This window comes from Tympanuchus pallidicinctus, unplaced genomic scaffold, assembly GCF_026119805.1.
Source record: "Tympanuchus pallidicinctus isolate F22 unplaced genomic scaffold, pur_lepc_1.0 scaffold4, whole genome shotgun sequence".
Classification (NCBI taxonomy): Eukaryota; Metazoa; Chordata; class Aves; order Galliformes; family Phasianidae; genus Tympanuchus; species Tympanuchus pallidicinctus.
Window position 1 is genome coordinate 29,702,275 of NW_026294758.1, and position 18,611 is coordinate 29,720,885.

The 18,611-nt window shown below is 40.3% G+C and overlaps 1 protein-coding gene across 4 annotated transcripts in view; it reads left to right on the forward strand.

The window, feature by feature from the left end:
- The first annotated feature begins 3,296 nt into the window (after window positions 1-3,296).
- Window positions 3,297-18,611, forward strand: part of CHD1 (chromodomain helicase DNA binding protein 1) — a 48,259-nt gene continuing 32,944 nt past the window's right edge. For 3 of the 4 annotated variants that reach the window (XM_052701134.1, XM_052701137.1, XM_052701138.1), the window contains exons 1-5: window positions 3,297-3,434; window positions 5,133-5,333; window positions 15,691-15,895; window positions 16,799-16,903; window positions 18,156-18,223. In XM_052701134.1, the coding sequence (XP_052557094.1) occupies window positions 5,281-5,333; window positions 15,691-15,895; window positions 16,799-16,903; window positions 18,156-18,223 (431 nt within the window). In that variant the 5' untranslated portion in view covers window positions 3,297-3,434; window positions 5,133-5,280. The remainder of the gene's footprint in view (window positions 3,435-5,132; window positions 5,334-15,690; window positions 15,896-16,798; window positions 16,904-18,155; window positions 18,224-18,611) is intronic. The other variant, XM_052701136.1, reaches the window with a different exon arrangement.

Genomic DNA, 18,611 nt, shown 5'->3' on the forward strand with positions numbered 1-18,611 from the left:
AATCTGCATCTTACTATAATGTACATATCTGCACATGAAAAATAAACTGATTTCTAGCAAGAGTGATAAATAAGTGGTCCATATGCAAAACTGTTGAGAAATTTAGACTAGCTTCTTCCTCCTAGATACAAGACCTGCACCAGTTATTTTGATTAGTTATTTTGATCAGTTATTTGTTGTGGTGGTTTTTTTGTTTTGTTTTTCCTAACATACTCATTTCTGGTAGATGGTGCCCAAGGGGGAAGGTATCTGAGAAAGTGTTTTGGGTGTGGGAAGGAGGAGACAGAAAAGATGCAGCATTTAAAAGACAGGATGATGGTTGGTTTACCTACAGAAATTATTATCAACTGTTTCTTAGTAAATATTTTAAATGTAGAAAAGGGAATAAAAAATGAATTGAAATAACAGTAAGGATCCAAAACAAGCAAAAAGCAGGCAAACTAGGCTATGCTGGCTGCATGTAAGATCTACAGAGAAAGAAAACATATTTCATATATTTTATTTAGATAGTGGGTTTTGAGCTTCTTAGGAAATGTTTTAGAATTAATTGAAGAATGCAAGGAGAAAAATTGAAGCCCTAAGTAGAAAAGGGATGTTGTTTTAGAAAGCAGATAAGGAAAAGGATGGAAATCAGAATGTAATTGAGTGCCCAGCTAAATAGGAAAGATATTTAATGTGTATAACTTACGCATGAACAAATGCTGGACACAGCATTCAAGGCATCACTAGTTTAAGTTTAAAAAATAAAAATTTCTTTGCCCAGAAGATCTTCTCAATGTTAAAAACAGAATGGTGAAAAAATTCCAATGTAAAGGTTCCATGATAAACCTCAATCGCCACAAGTAAAAACATTAAAGGGGAGTAACCTGAAAGTAGAGGCATTGGTTAATTGTATTAAATCTGTAGCAGTGTACCTAACTTGGATCATGTATTGATTATGCTTCGTTTATAAGCACAAATCCAACTTGATAATGGAGGCAGAGGGTAGTAAAATAGGTGTGAGTATACAGTGAGTATTCTCACTCTCATCTTGGAAGAATGCTAAGATGCCAGAAACCACATAATGTTATTTGCAAAAAAAAATAAAGAAGAAAAAAAAAAACAGCTTTTCCCACAGGTGAGATCTTTTCTGTTGTAACAAAAACCTTCATCCAACTGTTCTTATAATACAGATATATCAGTTATATTTGTTCCTCGACACAGACTACTAGATATGTTTAACAGAAATCAGTATTATTTATGGTGTGAAACGCTGCTGAAATAGAAATGCTATGCATACTTTATTGTGCCACCTGGGCAAGGAATTGACTAAAGGTGCATTACAAATTCTGAGGTGAAAGAGAAATGCACCTTTCTTAGGGATGTAGAGAAAGACCTTCCATAGTTATGGCATTGTCTAATTGCTCAGTCAGAGTTAGTGAAGACAAAGGTTTGTTTGTGTGTTACAAAGAGGAAGCAGAAAGTTCTGATTAAATTATGGAACTACACAAGCAACCTACCGATTGATCTTCATTACAAACTAGGCAAGTTTAACATTGTTAATTAGAATGTGGAAATCACTGGTGAACTCCTAGAAAGAAAATGACTGCCTATAGCAAACTGTCCAACAGCAACAGACTGTGGTAAAGATGTAAATGCATTCCTAGCAAAGGGGTGAAACTTTCAGTTTAAACTTCAGTTCTCTGATTTTCTAGCACCTTTGTCTATGACAATAAAAGAAAGTCCCTTAAATTGATAAGCAAGTCTGACAAAGACTGCACTTTGAAGATCTTTCTGGTCTGAGCAATTCACATTGCATCTCCTAACTTCAGGGGGGAAAAAATTCTCTTCACCTCTGAGGTTTTGAGGTACTTTTCTATGCTGCTTGAAAGCTGGGCTAGTAGATATGCTTCACCCAGCCTCTGCTGTTCTCAGCGCAGTACACATGGCCAAAGATTCACAGTCCCACATGGCAAGATGGAGAGGCAGCTCCACGAGCCCCCAGCCACGCAGCTACAGCACTGGTTGCGCACCTTGCTGTGAGTTCCATGGCGTCTGGCTTTCTCGTTCTTGAAAGGCAGCCACAAGGTAAGCTGCAAGCCTAAGAGGCCTCCAGCTGACTAGCTGCAGCTCACAGGTTGGCTCTTGGCCAACACAGCCCCTTGAGCTTGAGTTGCTCTGACAGCTACCAAAACCACCATGTGCTGGTTCATGCACACAGCAGCACTCTCCCTTCACATAACCACAGAACTGTAGGGCCTGGAAGGAACCCTTGGAGTTCATCTAATCCAACCCCCTGCTAAAGTAGGTTCCCTACAGTAGGTTGCCCAGGAAAGCATCCAGAAGTTCCAAACATCTCCAGGAAAGGAGACCTCAAGACCTCTCTGGGCTGCCTGTTCCAACGCTCTCAACCCTCATCCTTCTCCTTGCTGAGTGAACCCTGTTCTCACACTAATCCCAACTTCCTCTGCGAGGCGCAGAAGAAATACCCGGGACTGCTACAACGTCTCCGCCGCCGTAACCACGAGCGCGTGGCAGCGAGCATCAGAAGGAAGGTGAGCTGCTTCCTCATTCCTCGCGCTGCTTGGTTGCGGGCCGGCTGCGGCCCTCGTACGTCCCTTTGGCCGCCCTGGGAGCGCTTGCAGACGCACCACTTCCGCCGTTTATTTATTTACTTACTTCGAAGAACACGACATACAGTAACACGCTTATTTATCACTTCGAACAGCGGAGCGGACGGAGGAAGGTCTGCTTCCAACCAAACCTTCCTCAGGACGCCGCGGTGCCGCTTGTAACCGCTCGGGAACGCCGATAAACGGACTCCGATTTTACACGGGGAATCCGAGCGCTAGCACGAGGCACAGCGCGGCCCGCTCTATTCATGGAGTCCCACGGGGCCAGGCCGCGCCCAGCGCCCTCCAACCGGCCCGGCCCTCCGCGCCGCCCGCCTGCGGGGGAGGCGCCGCCCGGGGCTCTGCGCCGTGAGGAGGAGGCTCGGCCGGCCCCGCCGCCCTCCGCGCGGCCCGGCCGTGGCTCCTCCTCCAAGTCTTCCTCCTCCTCCTCCTCCTCCTCCTCCCGCTCGGTCCCAGGGCGCTGGGCTGACATCACGCCCGGGGTTTCCATCCGACCGCGGGAGGGGGAGGCTGAGCGGCGTGATGGCGGCGGTCGGCAGGACTTAAGCGGCGGCGGAGCGGAGCGGCGCAGCGCAGCGCCCACCCTGCTTCTCTCCGCGCCCCTCCCTGCCCACGCCGGGGCCCATTGTTCGGAGCCGCCGAGGGCGGCGGGAGAGCGTTCCGCGCAGGGTTGCCGGGAGCCGGCGGCACTGAGCGGCGGCCCAGGCCTCGCCGCGGCCGCGGGAGCAGCTCCCGACCGCGGGCTGCGGCACGAAGCGCCCCGCACGGCGCACGTAGGCTCGGGCCGGGGAAGGCCTGGCCGGCCGAGCCGGACGCGCGCAGGTAGGAAGCGGTCCGCCGCGGTTACTCTTTTCCACACGCCGGACCGGAGTTGTGTGGCGCCCGGAGACGGATCGGGCGTGCGGGGGGAGCGGGAGGGCTGGGTGAGGGGCGTGGGGCTGTTTTCCGCGGAATGAGGGAGGGAACGGCGAGGGCCGGGTCGGCCGGCCGGCGTCGAGCCGCTCTCGCTGGCTCCTGCGGGGGGAGCCCGTGCCGAGCCGGCGGGGAGCGGAGCGCGGCCTTGGCTCTGCTCCGGCCGTGGGGGGCGCCGGGGGAAGCGAGCGCGGAGGACGGCGACGGCCTCGCGGACGCTGCCAGGGAGCGTTGGCCGGGAGCGGCGCCTGTGCAGGCCGCGCCGCCCGCCCAGCGCCGGCTCCGGGGGCGGGAGGCAGCTCCGGACGGGCCCCCGCGGCAGCGCCTGGGGGCGGACGGAGGGAGAGTGGCGGCGGGCCTCGGCGCGGGTCGCCTTGGAGCGGGCGGCGGGGCCACTCGCCGTGCTTCCCGGGGTGCGGAGCTCGGGGCCCCGCGGGCGCTCTTCCGCGCGCAGGGCGCGGTGCGGAACGCGGCCTTCTTAGGCAACGGCCGCCGAGCCTCGGCCTCGCCTCGCGGCCTTTCGCGGGTTAAAGGGCTCCTTCTGCTCATTTTTCCTCCGTCATCGCCTTTGTTTGCTGTCCCGAGTAGCTAAGAGGGGTCTGAGCGTGGGGAATTTCCCATCCCGCAGCGGCCTCGTTCCCTCCCTTTCCCGCACGGACGGAGGGCAGGGCCGCTGTTCGCCAGGGAGAGCAACCCGGGGCAGGCAGCCCGCCGGCAGCTCCGAAGGCTCTCACGCCAGGAAACGTACGGGAACTGCTTTCTCTGAGTGAGTTTCTGCTTGTGCCTAGAGAGCAAAAGTTTAGGCTCGTGTTTAGGTGCGTGGACTGCATCTGAGACTCCAGATCAAATCTAAGGTGCTCCTGCATGTGAAATGGGGATCATTCAGTCTGCAGAACCTGGCTAGTTTGATTGTTTGGACTTTTTTTTTTTTTTTTTTTTTTTTTTTTAAACGAGGCGGTCTTCATCTTCCTGCTTCTGCCCCCAGCTGTATGTAAACAGCATGTATGTGTGTGGAATTGCTTCCACTGTATTAGCTTCTGCAGATCTTGGCAGAGCATTGATGTCTGTAGTCTTTACCTGTGTATTTAGTTTTCCTTCAAAGCATATAGCTAATTTGTCCCAAAGTCAGAACTATGGCAAAAGTTACACCGCGAAGTGCAGTGCACATGCACAGTAAACCATTCTTCTCACTCTACAATACTTAAGTGAGGGTCATTTCCATAACGTTTCCTGTTCTGCATTTAGTGGTTTAGCAGAACTGTCATCTTTATAGCAGTGTCAATGAAAAGTTGCATAAAGGAGTGCAATGGGACCTGACTGCAGTTGGCCAAAAAACTGCGCAGGTGTTTTCTTCTCTGCATTTTATACGTTTTGATTCCTTTCTATTATTAGTTTTTGTTTAAGTACAGCAGATAAAAAAGACCTGTTGAGAAGAATGGGAACCATAAATGGATAACACAGAATGCTGTTTTTCAGTTAAAAAGAAGGTGTGAAATGTGATAGGTGCCTGCTTTCAGTGTTAGTATGGTAGGCCAAGTTGTTTCTGTTATATTTTTAGTTGGAAATTTAATTTTCAATTTTTGTCAGTGTTTTCTTTTATCGTTTTAGGTATTTGGGCAGAACTCTTGGCCATCTATAGAGAATAGCAAGTCGAACACATTTCTTTGAAAGCATACAAAGAAGTACTGGAACGGGGATTCTTGACATACACCTTGTAACCTGAGTGGACTTTCTTCTTAACCTCTTAATACTTACAATGAATGGGCACAGTGATGAAGAAAGTGTAAGAAACAGCAGTGGAGAGTCAAGGTAAGCACTCATTTCAGTTATTCATGGATGTGTACTCTTCTGTACTTTGTTAAAATTGATTTACGTTTTCACTGTGTCCCAGAACCCTCTGATTAGTGAGCAAACTGTAGACAGGAGAACTGGATGTGCTTTCTTATAGATGCTTATCTGCTTGTTACATTCATTTTGCTTCAGCTAAGAATTGTAATGATCGTGCAGATCCTTTATATAACAAAGCTTAGGCAATAATAAAACTGCATCAGCATCCAACAGAACAGTGTTACTCTTTTGAAGAAATGTTTTAAAAGTCAAAAGCTGAAACAGAACTGTAAAGTTAAAATAAAGCTAGTGCCTGGGATGTGCAAGGCCATCTCTGAAATGGGAGCAGTGAGCTGTTGATTTCAGTTTTTGACTTGTAGTATACTTCATGAGGCTTCCTTTTTCACAGAGCCGTTAAAGCAGTGTAATCATTGAAATCATTAACTTTCTGTTTGTTTTCCAAAATGGAATTGCAGTTTACCAGCTTTTCTTTTTTTAATTACAAGGAAAAATGAAATGTAGTGAATAAACTTCAACATAAGCACAGTCCTAGAATACTGAAAGCCAGTGCAGTGTTCACTTGGTTGTAAGACCTCAATTTAAACCTTCCTTCCTCCATGCAGAATGGCAGCAAACTTATTGAGGTTGAATTGAAAGTTTTCTTTCTGGAAATGTGCAAAATTCAACAGGAGTCTCCTACCCTGCACTAATTAGGGAAACTAATAAATGTGAAAATGTGAACAATGCTGGAGAATTAAGAAGTCAAAGCAATCTCGCAAATATAAAACAAGTTTAGACTTCTCTTCTAAGAGGTGGTTATGACCATGCTGTTCATTTACCAGTTTGACTTTGCACCTCTTTCCGACTGCACAAATTGGAGGTCAGAAAGAATGCCGAGTTCCGTGGACTTAATGGAAATATCCATTTGGGTAGGGGAGGGAGATCTAAATCATTTCATCAAATGAAGAAATAAAATAGGAAAAATGGCTAGCCATTAAGCTGCTATGTTTATACTGGTAATGGACTCTAGCTAGCAGATAAATTTTGAGTTTTTTCTAGTAAACGTCAAAATATTCTTGGTTACTTTGAAAAACAAACACACACACAAAAAAAAAACAAACCATGAAAACATAATTAGATGAGAAGAGAAAGATGAAACAAAACAGTGTGAGTAAGGCTAGTTTTCTCATGTAGAAATCCTGAGTGATTAGCAGGGATTACTCTGAGTTCGTGTGCAAGTTTTTTATTACATAAACAAGTTACCTTACAAGAGATAAGGTAGGAAAGCTACTTTGTATCAAATTTGTCCCCAAATGCATTAAATGTATTAAAGTTATTTTAAAACTGTAGCAAATGATAACTTCAGCAAAAGAGATTAAAACAGCTAAACATCTTGAAAACTTCCCAGCAACTTTAGTAAAAGTTTCAGAAGGTACTTGAAAATTGATGATTACTTGTGAAATGTTTGTTCTTTATCTTAAAAGTGCTGTTCAGTGCAGCTTAAAGTTTTAAAAAATGTAAAATGCTAACAGCTGTTGTTGTTTTTTTTTTAGGCTTGTAACAATCATTAACCCTGTAGCCTGTTTCTCAGGAAGGTATTGGAAAACCTAGTTTGCAGCAGACTGTATATTACCAGATCTCCCTGTTTTTGTAAAGAAAAACTGAGAGCTTTCAATTTTAAGTGATGGAAGTTTCCTTCTAGCCTGCTTCCATTATCAAAATAATAATTGCAAAAGGACTACCTTAAGTTGCCTTGCTCTTTGTTTAGTCCTGTAGAGTTCTTCTGTTGATTATAAAAATCTCCACAATTCTACAGGTTTTTTTTTTACTACCAGGGGAATTGCTTAAGCTACCTGCAGCTAACTGTAGACGAATAGTTAACTGTATTTAGGGAAATGTTGCTGTGTTTAGCTTTTAAACCCTTAGGTGTGAGTTATGGAATTTTACAAAATGGAAGAATAATTGGTGATAGTACTGTGGATAGTGTATTATCCTTATCTAGGCTGAGGAGAGGAGCAAAACAATTGAGAAATCAATTGAGAATTGCTACTGAGAAGAGACTGAAAAGCATATTAAACTTTCAGCTGTGGGTAGAAGAGATTAAGGTAAATAGAGTGAAAATCCAAGCAGCAGCATTGATTTTAAACAGATGTTTTAAATTGTTAGTTCACAAGTATGGAGTGACCACTTGCCCTTTTTGACGCCTGGTGTAAACTTGCGTGGCTGTCATTCTGGAATAACAGCTGTGATCGCAAATGTACACTGAAGTAGGGAAGCCACCAGTATTACTTAGGAAAGGTAAGGGGAACAGTGGGTTAAAACTGGATTGGCAAAACTACACAGGCCTCATGGATATTGTTTCAAGGAAACATGTCTTGCCGTAGGTGTGGAAGGACTCTAGAATCATCAGCATTGGGATTACTGCAGAAAAGATCACACACAGGCCTTGAACTTTGTATGTTGGTTAGTGCTGCATTAAGGAATTGGAGCTTTCTTTTACTCCCTGTGACTAGCTGCGAAGAGCAAGCAGTTAAGTTGCTATAAATCAGTTCTAGTACCAAGCATGATGGAAGTTATAGACCAAGATAAACACTGTCATCTAATCTTCTTGCTTGCTGTTCTGATTCCTGTGTGACAATTGCAGTAGAGTCTACTCTCCAGCTTTTTATTCACTTGAAGTCGCTATGGCATATTTAAGTAGCTCAAGGTAAAATACAGCAGATACTATTCACCAAGATAACAAGTGAATGTGAGGCATAAAAACTTATATACCAGTGCTCTGAGAAGTTGGCCCTTAAAGTCAGGCAGTGTGTTTTTTGTGCAGTGTTCCTGAAAGCATTCCCACTGCAGTCTTGACTATGAGTAAATGCACACTAGTTAGCTAGTAGTAAGAAAGCTCAATCAGCCAGGAAGGGCAGTTATACCTGAACAGCAAGATAAGCTCCAGGTAGAACAGGGACTGCAGAAGTGAAACACTGATGGTAATTGAATAGTAATCTGATTTCCCATCTCTTCATTCTTCCTATGTTTCCTGAAGAACAAGGTATGGAGGACTTGTGAAGGCTTTCCTACTTCATAGGTAAAAAGGGATGTGGTCAGCACAGCTTATCTAGAAAGCTGCTGAATGGAATGCAGGGCACTTTTTCCTGTAAGCTGAAAGCAGTTGCTTAGGACAAAGAATTTTACCATTCTTGATATGCTTCAGAGCTGATGTTAACCAAAGATAGCAACTTTTGCAGGTTTAATTCATTTCATGCACGAACCACAAATGATATCTAATGAAGACCAAGGACATTATCAGCAGGTTTCAGTTTGACAAAGAAATTCATAATTTCCCTAGCTGTGAAAAGCAAGCAGTTAAGTTGGTGGAAGAAATGGCTTTTGGCTGTTCTCCTTTTCACTGTTGTAGCCTTCTTTCTGATAGAAATGCAGGAAAATTTCTCTTGTTGCAGGTGCTGAGCATGAGGCTATGTTTTCCAGTTTGGCATAGAAATTCATAATTTCCCTGGAAGATTGAGAAGATAAAGCCACTGCAATAGATTCTTGCTTTCAAGAAATAGAAGTTAGAGTTAAAATAGAAACTCCCCAAGCATGCTTGCAGAATTATTCCCTCTTGCTAACATCTTTTTATTGTAAGTTTAATAAATAATAGTAAGAAAACTGTGTGTGGATAGCAAGAGAGTTTGTAGAAGAAATTTCCACATCCCAGTATTTATCTAATTTCACTTGGCAAGTACTTGCTTCCGCTCTACTATTCTCAGTGCTTCAAAACTTTAGATTTTCTTGCATTCTTCAGTGAAGCTTTCAGAATTTGGTTACTGTGGTACAGGTAAGTTCATGTACCAGATATTGACAGATACAGCATCAGAAGTAATACTTTTTTTGCTGGTGGGTTGAAGGAGTTTCTGATAAGGACATTATTGTTTTGCTGCTGGAAGCAGCTGCACGAAGAATGATGGTCTGTGTACCCAGCAGAGCAGTAGGCCCTTGGGGTACTCTGGTATCTCCTGCCTGTGAGGTGTTTTCTTGTTTTGTTTTATTTTAAAATAAATTTTAGGTAGCATTTCCTTAAAACAAATTAGCAAACAGAAAGCCACCTTTAATGTAAATATTAAGTTTTAATCATTTGTTATTTTGTATGTGGTTCTCTGCTTATCCTGTATGGGCTTCATAATCAATGTTTGTGTTCTTTCTACGTCTGAATTATTTGAAACAAAAACAAAACAAAAAAACAGTCCACTGTCATCACATTTGTTTTTCAAAGACCTTGTAGCAATTCACTTTTTTTTTTTTTTAAGTGAAATTTTAATTTTCTTAAATTGATGCTCTATTTCCTGGTGTTTTTAAAGCAGAAGATTCTTCAAGTAACTTAACCTGATGAATGCACTCTAAATCAACAGTGATAAATTGTCGCTTGGGTCCATTATTAACATAGATCTGACACAGGAGCCTAAAAGCTTAGGCAGATCTTTCACACCCAGAACTTACATAGCTTTTCATCCTTTGGCTGCTCTTTCAAGTGCCCTGTATAAATTAGCAGACTTCATTCCTCACTGTTTGTTTCAGGTGGACCTTGAAGGAGTTATAAAGAGTAAGCGAGTAAAGCTAAACTGAATACTTGAAGGAACTAACGACTGTAACAGAATAGTTGCCTTTAGTCTCTTTCCCTGTCAATGATGTTGTCTATTCAGATGTCATCTTCCCAAAGCATTCTCAAGTTTCATTGGATAGGTACTTACTGGGAATTTGAGAAATTAATGGGTAGAAGCAAATACAGAAGTTACATCTTCTGGTACTTTTAGTAAGCTGTGTTGCCTTTCTTACAAAGTAGTTCTGAAATAAGTGCTGTGTTAATAGATACATTTTTCTTAAATATATTGGGGGTTCTCAGAATCAGTATGGGTTTATTTCTTTGTAGTTTGTAGGGGTTTTTTTGTTTTTTTTTTTGTTTGTTTGTTTGTTTTAGAAAGTAAAATACTGCTGTGTCAGACTTCCATACCAAATTAGACTTGACATATGTTACTATACAAATATAATTTGTTGACTCAAGGATTAGGGATGAGAGAGGCTTCTTGCCTAAATATACTGAGAAGTAATCTTTCAGTATATTTGTATTTATAATTTGTCAATATGCATGAAACTGTACTTCTTTGCATAGAAATCCTACCCTGAGAGCATGTTCATTTTTAGCAGATACTACTGCATTCCTGCTGTTGCAGGTTATTGCTGTCACTTAACTTTACCATCTTTGCCTTGATTTGTTTGCCTGGTTGTTGTGGTTTAACCCAACAGGTGGCTAAGCACCACACAGTTGTTTGTGCTCTCCTCCCCTTCCCAGTAGGACAGAGGAGAGAGCTGGGGAGAAAAGATGCAGAACTCACGGGTTAAAACAAGACTACTTATTGAGATAATGAAAAGGATCAAGTCATGCATGAGCAATTCTTATCACCCTGTGAAAAATGTCCAGTTAGACCCCTGTGCAGCAGGAAAGAGAGATGAACTCCAACCCCCTTCAAAACTGCTTCTGCATGATGTCATATAGTATAGAGTATTCCTTTAGCCAGTTTAAGTCATCTGTCCTAATTCTGTTTTCTCCCAGTTTCTTCAGGCCTTTGCTGAGAATGGCCGTAGATCTACACAGCACAGTTTAGCAGCAGTTATAAACATTGGTATGTTTATAACATTGTTTTTCTCCTAGAACAAAAAACATAGCGTCATACCAGACACTCTAAAAAATAGTTCTATCCCAGCTGTAACTAAGACAGTGCTAGAGAAGTAGTCTCACTTCTGCAGTACTGAAGAGATTATCATCGTGTTATCCATCACACTTGCATCCATATTTCCATAACTGTATGATACTCCAGTGGGTGCTTTGTGCAGCCTTGTGTATTACTATCTTTGTTTAGTTTTTGGGTGGTTTTTTGTTTGTTTTTAGTAGAAGAACAAGATACATTGTATGAAATGTTTGATTTCCTATTTAAGAATACTTTTTATCACTTAATGCTGTTTCCATTTTAGTATTGCCCCTCTTCTACTTCCCCTCAAATACTTAATTTACTTGGAGCAGGGAGAGAAGAACTCTTATGAGGCATATTATAAAAAAAAAGGGGATTTAAAAAAGCAGAAATTCAGTTTTGAGTAATGGAGTTAAGTGCCTAGAAGAGCACGCATAGTCTTCAACAGTTAATGAACGTTGTCTTTTTTCATATGTTATATTAGCAGAACCTCTGTTCTGTAGCTTACCTAGCCGTATTATTTTTCATCTACACACACTGTTGTAACTTTGATGGCTTTTGTAATTGTTGTTGGAACTGAGTGTCATGGAAGCTTCTTCATCATTGAAGAAGCCAGGAAGAAAAAGATAGTTAGACTACAGGATAGAGTTGTTCAGAAGTCAGCAGTGCAAAACCAAAGCAAAGGGAAGACAAAAAATGTTGGGTGCAGTAGTGTAAATTGACAAACACAGGTAAACAGTTAACTTAAGCCCTGTGCACTGCCTCTTCTATATAATGTAAGATGTATGACTTTTCTTCCAAAATTGCTGAAAGAAGTCAGGCTTTAGCTCTGGATTTTCCTGCAGAGAGCTTTTATCTTGAATGTGTTCAGAATGCCAGAAAAAGGCAGCAATGTCCTAATTTATGCTAGGTACCTCGAGATAGTGGAGATTTCTCTCTGTTTTCAAATTTCAGTCAGACTTTTTTCTAAGTTGGAGGAAAAGTGGTAAGATGTGGGTATGTTGTGTCCAGACCTCTCTCTCATACTACTTCAACTGTCTGCAACATATTAAGTATGATGTTCTCTTTTACCTTTTGCTGAACTGTTTTCAGTGGAAGCATGTTAATCAAAGGCAGTGACCCTAGGCTCTAAGGGAAAAGGGTAAGAGAGAAAGCACATCCTCTTTCCTTTAAGGTGTGGGGAACTCTGGTGAGCAGAGGATTGGAATTGTTCCTATGATGTTATTTATGTAACAGCATTAGTCAGCAGGTAGCAGGTCGTTATGACAGTATTCTTAGTCCTTGATTGAGGAGATATTTTAGTTTTAGTGTTCTCTGTGTCCTATACCTAGAGATTTGATAGCAGAATTGCAATTTAGTTGATTAATTTATGTGGAGGTCAGCAGTGTTACCTTGCTCTAATGAGTAAATTACTTGCTTTTGGAAAACTTAAAAAAAAAAAAATATATGGACCATAGCTTGACTACATCAGATAATATTTCAAGCTCTTTAGATAGAAAGAATTGCGAGTTGAATATGCCTCGAGAAATGAAAGGAAAATTGAAGAAGCCCGCAAAGGTGGAAAAGAAAGTGACAAGGGTGCTATGACTGCCTTGCAGGAACTGCCTCCCTGAATTTATATTTTAACATCCGTACATTAAAACTGAACGTAGATTCTGTTTTTTCAGTGCAAATAAACTGCCTTGCTCTTACTCAGGTTTCTATCTTTTTTTTTTTTTTTTTTTTTTTTTTTTTTTCCAATGGAACATCTAATTCAAAAGTCAAGTTTTAGAGTGAAGAGTGTGAAATGCTTCTCACTTGTCAACTGGCTGGCAATGGTAACTTGCAGTGACAATTTACAGAAAGTAAACGTGTTTTTATGTTAGATTGTATCTCCCTTTTTCACTTCAAGAAAGATTAAATCATTTCTGCTGATAAATGTTGGAGTGAGAGATGGTTGTCTTCAGATTCTCAAAAGCATGTAGACTTCTCTCAAGTCAGTTGTGCTTGTTCTTTACCATTAGGACAGCTATAAGAGCAACCATTCCAGTTAATCAAGAAAATTACGTCTGAGCTACTAAGAATCTGAATGAAACTCCTGTATTCAATATATCTTTTCCTGTGAGCCTCAAGAAGTCAAGTAACTACATTTTGAAAACCTCTGGCATACAAGCTTTCTAAATTCATTGATGCTTTGTGCAGAGAAAGTGCAGGAGGTATTAGACCATACAGCAATTTAGGCACTTGGAAAACTACCGATAAAGAAACCCCTTGTTTTGAACGTGGTGTAAGTTTTGTATTGATTTACACTGATGTATAATTTTGTTGCAGAATGGTATCAATAAGAAATACCTGCTTGCTTGTTCCAGTACTTTTTCAGTCCTTTAGGTTGATAGGATATTTGTGAAAGCTGAATCTGTTGCTGCTGCTGACACCACTAAGGAGGCGCTCTGCTGGGTAGCGGTGGAGATGTCAGCAAAACTCACCCTATATAACCCTCACCAATAGGTGAATGTATTGATAAGGACTGAGAGGTATCTTCAGGGTGCATTAGCTCATACTACTGCTTGCATCATTGTTCAGATGGTTTGAAAAACAGTTAAAATTCAGACTAACAGTAGGAACTTTTAAAGAGAGAATTTTAAATTCCCTCTTCCTCAGTTCCCTCCTTACTGGTGAGGAGGTAATAGATGTAACTTTTCTTCTTCAATGCATGAAAGTGCTTGAACTTGTGTACCTTTTCTTAAATAATTCCGTCTTTCCTCTCAGGGTTACCATCTAGTGTACTGAGATGTAGTCTGAAATACTGCTGATGTAGTAGAGGGTCATTAGTAATCTTGTGGCAGAAATTAATAGATTTATGTTCATATTTAAGGCTTGCTTGAAGTGTCTGTTTTAGGGAGAAAATGTTGTCTTTCTCTGTTTTGAGGCTGTCTTTTTTTTTTTTAATATCATAGTGCAGTGGTTTCCAAACATTTTTTTTCACACTGTTATCAATAAAGATTTTTGAGCAAACACTTACAATGTATGTATATTTATTTCTAAATGAATTGGCATGCTCTGATGTGTTATCATGTACAATATAAAGCACATAAAATACAGGTATTAAGAACAGTAATAGAATCACAGAACATCCCATATGGGAACACACTTGTGAGAATTATTTTGTCCACCTCCTGGCTCCACAGAGCTCCACCCAAAAACCCAAACCATGTGTCTGAGAGCTGTGTCCAAATGCTCCCTAAGCTCCAACAGCTCAGTGCTGAGCCCACTGCCCAGTGCATCCCGTTCCACACCCACCGCCCTGTGCTGCAGACCCTTTTCCTGACCCCCAGCTGCCCTCCCCTGGCACAGCTCCATGCCGTTCCCTTGGGCCCTGTTGCTGTTACACAGAGCAGAGCTCAGCGCTGCCCTCAGCTTCTCTCATGAGGAAGCTGTAGGCAAGTTGTCTGGCCCAAGATGCCTTTTTCCAGTATTAGTTTCATCCATGCTACCTTAAAATAGTTACTTAATTTTAATTGCCCTTGGCTTCATATGTGCTCAAACCTTTCGTATTGTATTAGTGTGTGTGAAGTTTCTTAGATTTGGTAATCTACCTTGTTATTTCTGTACATACAACAACTGTGAGCACACTTTACTCTGCACAGAAGTTTAATTTCTTTTTCCTCCTCCATGATTATGTAGGACCGCCACATTTTTGGTGGCTTTTCATCATGCACTCATCTCTATGATATTCACTTGTGTTTCAAGGTTTCTCCCTTCTCTTTTTCTTCTATTTTTCTTTATTTGCAGTTAGGGCTTAATTCTCCCATCCTTAGGGCACTTAGCTGTGCTGAGAAGTAATGTTTTCTGATCATTGAATCACAGAATGGTTTGGGTTGGAAGGAATCTCAAAACCCACCCAACCCCCTTGCTGTGGACAGTGCTGCTCCCCACCAGTTGAGCTACCCAGGGTCCCAGAAACCTGGCCTTGAGCACCTCCAGGGATGGAGCACAGCTTCTCTCAGCAACTGTGCCAGGGCCTCACCACCCTTTGAGTGAAAAATTTTATCCTAGTATCTAATCTAAATCTCGTGTGTCATTATATTAAGAAAATAAGATGGTCTATATAACATTTTATTTAAAGAGTTATGCAGTCTTGAAAAAAAAGAAAAGGAGGGGGCAGGAAGATAAGGGAATGCTGATCTGTAGAACTGGAAAAGTCATTTGTATTTTAGTTGTACTGGTCTTTGTAGCTTATACTTAATGATAAGAGGTATATATATAAGAAGATAAATATGAAGATTTGATAGATCTGAACTGTTTGGATTTTCTTTTGTGGGGAGGGGGAATAGGGGTGATAAGTGCTTGGGTAATAAACATTTGTATCATCTTAATTGCTCCTTGAAATTAATTTGAATGTTCTTGTTGCTTTTTTTAGTCCACAGAAAACATGTTTGATAAATGAAATCTCATATCTTATTCATTTTAACCTTTTTTTCATCTCAACTTTTATGATAAACTGCATACGCTAGTGTTCTGCATATGTAACTGCTAATTTAACAGTTCATTCATAGTGATGCCAAGATGAACTGTTTTTCAGTACTTGAGCCATTGTGAAATATCCCGCTAATTTCTAATTGCAGCAGATCAGATGATGATTCTGGGTCAGCTTCGGGTTCTGGATCTGGTTCAAGCTCCGGAAGCAGTAGCGATGGAAGTAGCAGCCAGTCAGGTAGCAGTGACTCTGAATCTGGTTCAGAGTCAGGCAGTCAATCCGAATCGGAGTCTGACACATCTAGAGAGAAGAAACAAGTTCAAGCTAAACCTCTGAAAGCTGATGGAACTGAGGTAAAACAAAATATACAAATGAGTCCTTGGTGGAGGGAAAAAATATCACTCTGTCCTGTTTGCTTCAAGAAGATTGCCATTACAAAACATAATATTTTAAAGTGTATAGATTTTAACCATTTGTCTAATTTTACCATGAATAAATACTTTAACTAATGCTCTTAAATTTTCATTTTTGTAAGTACTTTGAGTTAGACGCTTCCTTAAATTTTTTTATACAGAAACTTCTACTTATAAAAGACAAAATCAGATAAAAGTTACTATTTCTGAATTCCTTTTTTGTTTTAATAATGTTTCTGTAATACTTAATTCCATTGTATCAGTAAAAGATCCTATAAAACTTTCCAGATTATATACAAGTGGCTTTTTGCATAACCAATTTGCTAAGTTTGGGAAGAAGTAGTATTTAAAAATTTCCTAAAATTCAGTGGGCCAAAATTACCTGCAGTCTTCTCCATTATATGGACTTACTTGGGTGATAGATTGTACATGTATGAAAGTCAGTAATATATTAGTTGTTGTACAGTTTGAAGACTATTATGGATCGTATTTATGTTTTTGTTCATGTACTTCACTATTCCTGTATGAAGCAAAAGCATTATCAGGTATGTGGCCTGAAGTGGTTTATCTAGATCAGTTTAAAAATCTAGATTATAGTAACAGTGCCTACAAAACTATTGCGAAACTTCTGGAAAAACTATCCTAACAATTCTTACGTAATAGTCTGTTCTGAGGAAATCTTACTGTTTTAAAACACTACCTGATATTACTAGCACATGTAGTAATTTGAAATGATTTTTTTTATTACTGACAACATTGAATTGAATTTGGACTTAGTAGTGATGTTGTTTGTTTAAGACATGTTTCAGTTTAACTCACACTTAGATCTTAATTCCAATTCAGTTTTGGAAGTCCAGTCCAAGTATACTTGCTGTACAGAGATCAGCAGTGCTCAAGAAGCAACAGCAACAACAAAAGGCAGCATCATCAGACAGTGGTTCGGAAGAGGTGAATAATACACAGTTAGTTCTCTACAGTGTAAATTTGCCTGTCTTGTGCCACGTGCTATGATAAATTTTTTTAGAGCCAAGCTATGTTCTCTGTCTGTTACAGCTTGTCTATAAAAGTAATGTTCAAGACATGACATTTTTTATAAGGAATGGGAAAAGTATCTTTTGATTTTTCGACAGGGTGTTGCAAAAATTTTAGCAGCCTAGTTTGTGGGTGTATTCAGGTAGATATTCTGTGATGTATGGGCAAAATTTTCAAGCCACATGGTATTTACATTGTATTTTTGTCTCTTGAGTTTCTTCAAAGACAGTTAAAAATATTGAAGATTGGTCAGCTATTCCTCCTGTGTTGATGTAGGTACTGCAGTTTTCAAAAACACCGTAGGATACATTTTTCAAGTCTTTGTTTTTCTTATCATTACTACAAAATAATTCTTGCATTTTAAGAACCATGCCTGAATACTAGCTATTTAAAAACATAGATCATTGGTTAGTTAAACTTTGTGTAGTAGGAATATCTTATAAAGACATTAATGGCTGTGAAATGGTACCTATAAAGCAAATTTTCCTCTTTTATTGCAAAAATTATTCGCTGTACTCACACTTAATGGCTGGATTTATTTATGACTGGTACAGAAACTCGTAATTAAAACTCAGCCTAATCGCACATCAGTAAAGCATTAATTTACACCTTTTGTTTAGTATTTCTTTCTAAGGCTGTTTTTCTGGATTTAGATAATCTGTATTTAATCCCTATTAGATGGCTTTTTGGAAAATCTAGTTTTAAAAGGGTTCTTTTTAATTTTTCTGGGAGCAGAAATAAGATCAAATATGCTTTTTTCAAAGTTGTTATTTAAACATTAAAGAATATGAAATATGGGAGAGCTTTCCTTGGACAGGAGATTTGATTAGGATTGTGATAGAACCATCATTCTAATTAACTCAAAACATCTTAAGCTGTTCTGTGTAAGCACAGCAGTTGCTTTTCGAGACAGGTTTTTTTGTTGGTGTTGTTTGTTTTTTTTTTTTTTTTTTTTTGTGGTGTTCTATGGAGTTGTCCTGCCACAATGTATTCATAGATGATAAATGAAAAACCCATATCAGTCCTTATTTTATATTAATGACTACACGGTGGGGGATTGGGAGAGTGTAACATGAGTAATATGATAACAGTTTGAATATGGGAGCTGAAAACTAGAAATATTCCATTCTTTTCTGATAATGAATCATGTATTTTTGCTCATCTGCAGGACTCATCCAGTAGTGAAGATTCTGCCGATGATTCATCCAGTGAAACCAAGAAGAAAAAGCATAAAGAGTAAGATATTTTTATAAGCAATATCATGCCATTGTTTCTTATGGCAGCGTATAGCTCATGCCTTGTTTCTCTACAGTGAACTGCTTAAGTCCTCCTTTTAATTCATGTTATTCTTACCCATTTTGACTGACATCCCTAAAACTTACTGTAGAAATTGGAAATTGGTTAAGTAAATTTTTTAATGAAATTACAGTTGGAATCTCCTAGTTATTGCCAATTTTTTCTTTTTCTTTTTTTTTTCTTTGCCTTTAAAATGTATAAAATTGATTATAGTTCTGGTAGTAATTAGCTATAATGACTAGAAAAGTAAGTTTCATTGAGATCAAGCTGCTTATAAGTGGTAGATCAAAATGTTTTGAGCGTTTATGTTTATGCCATGTCATTGTGG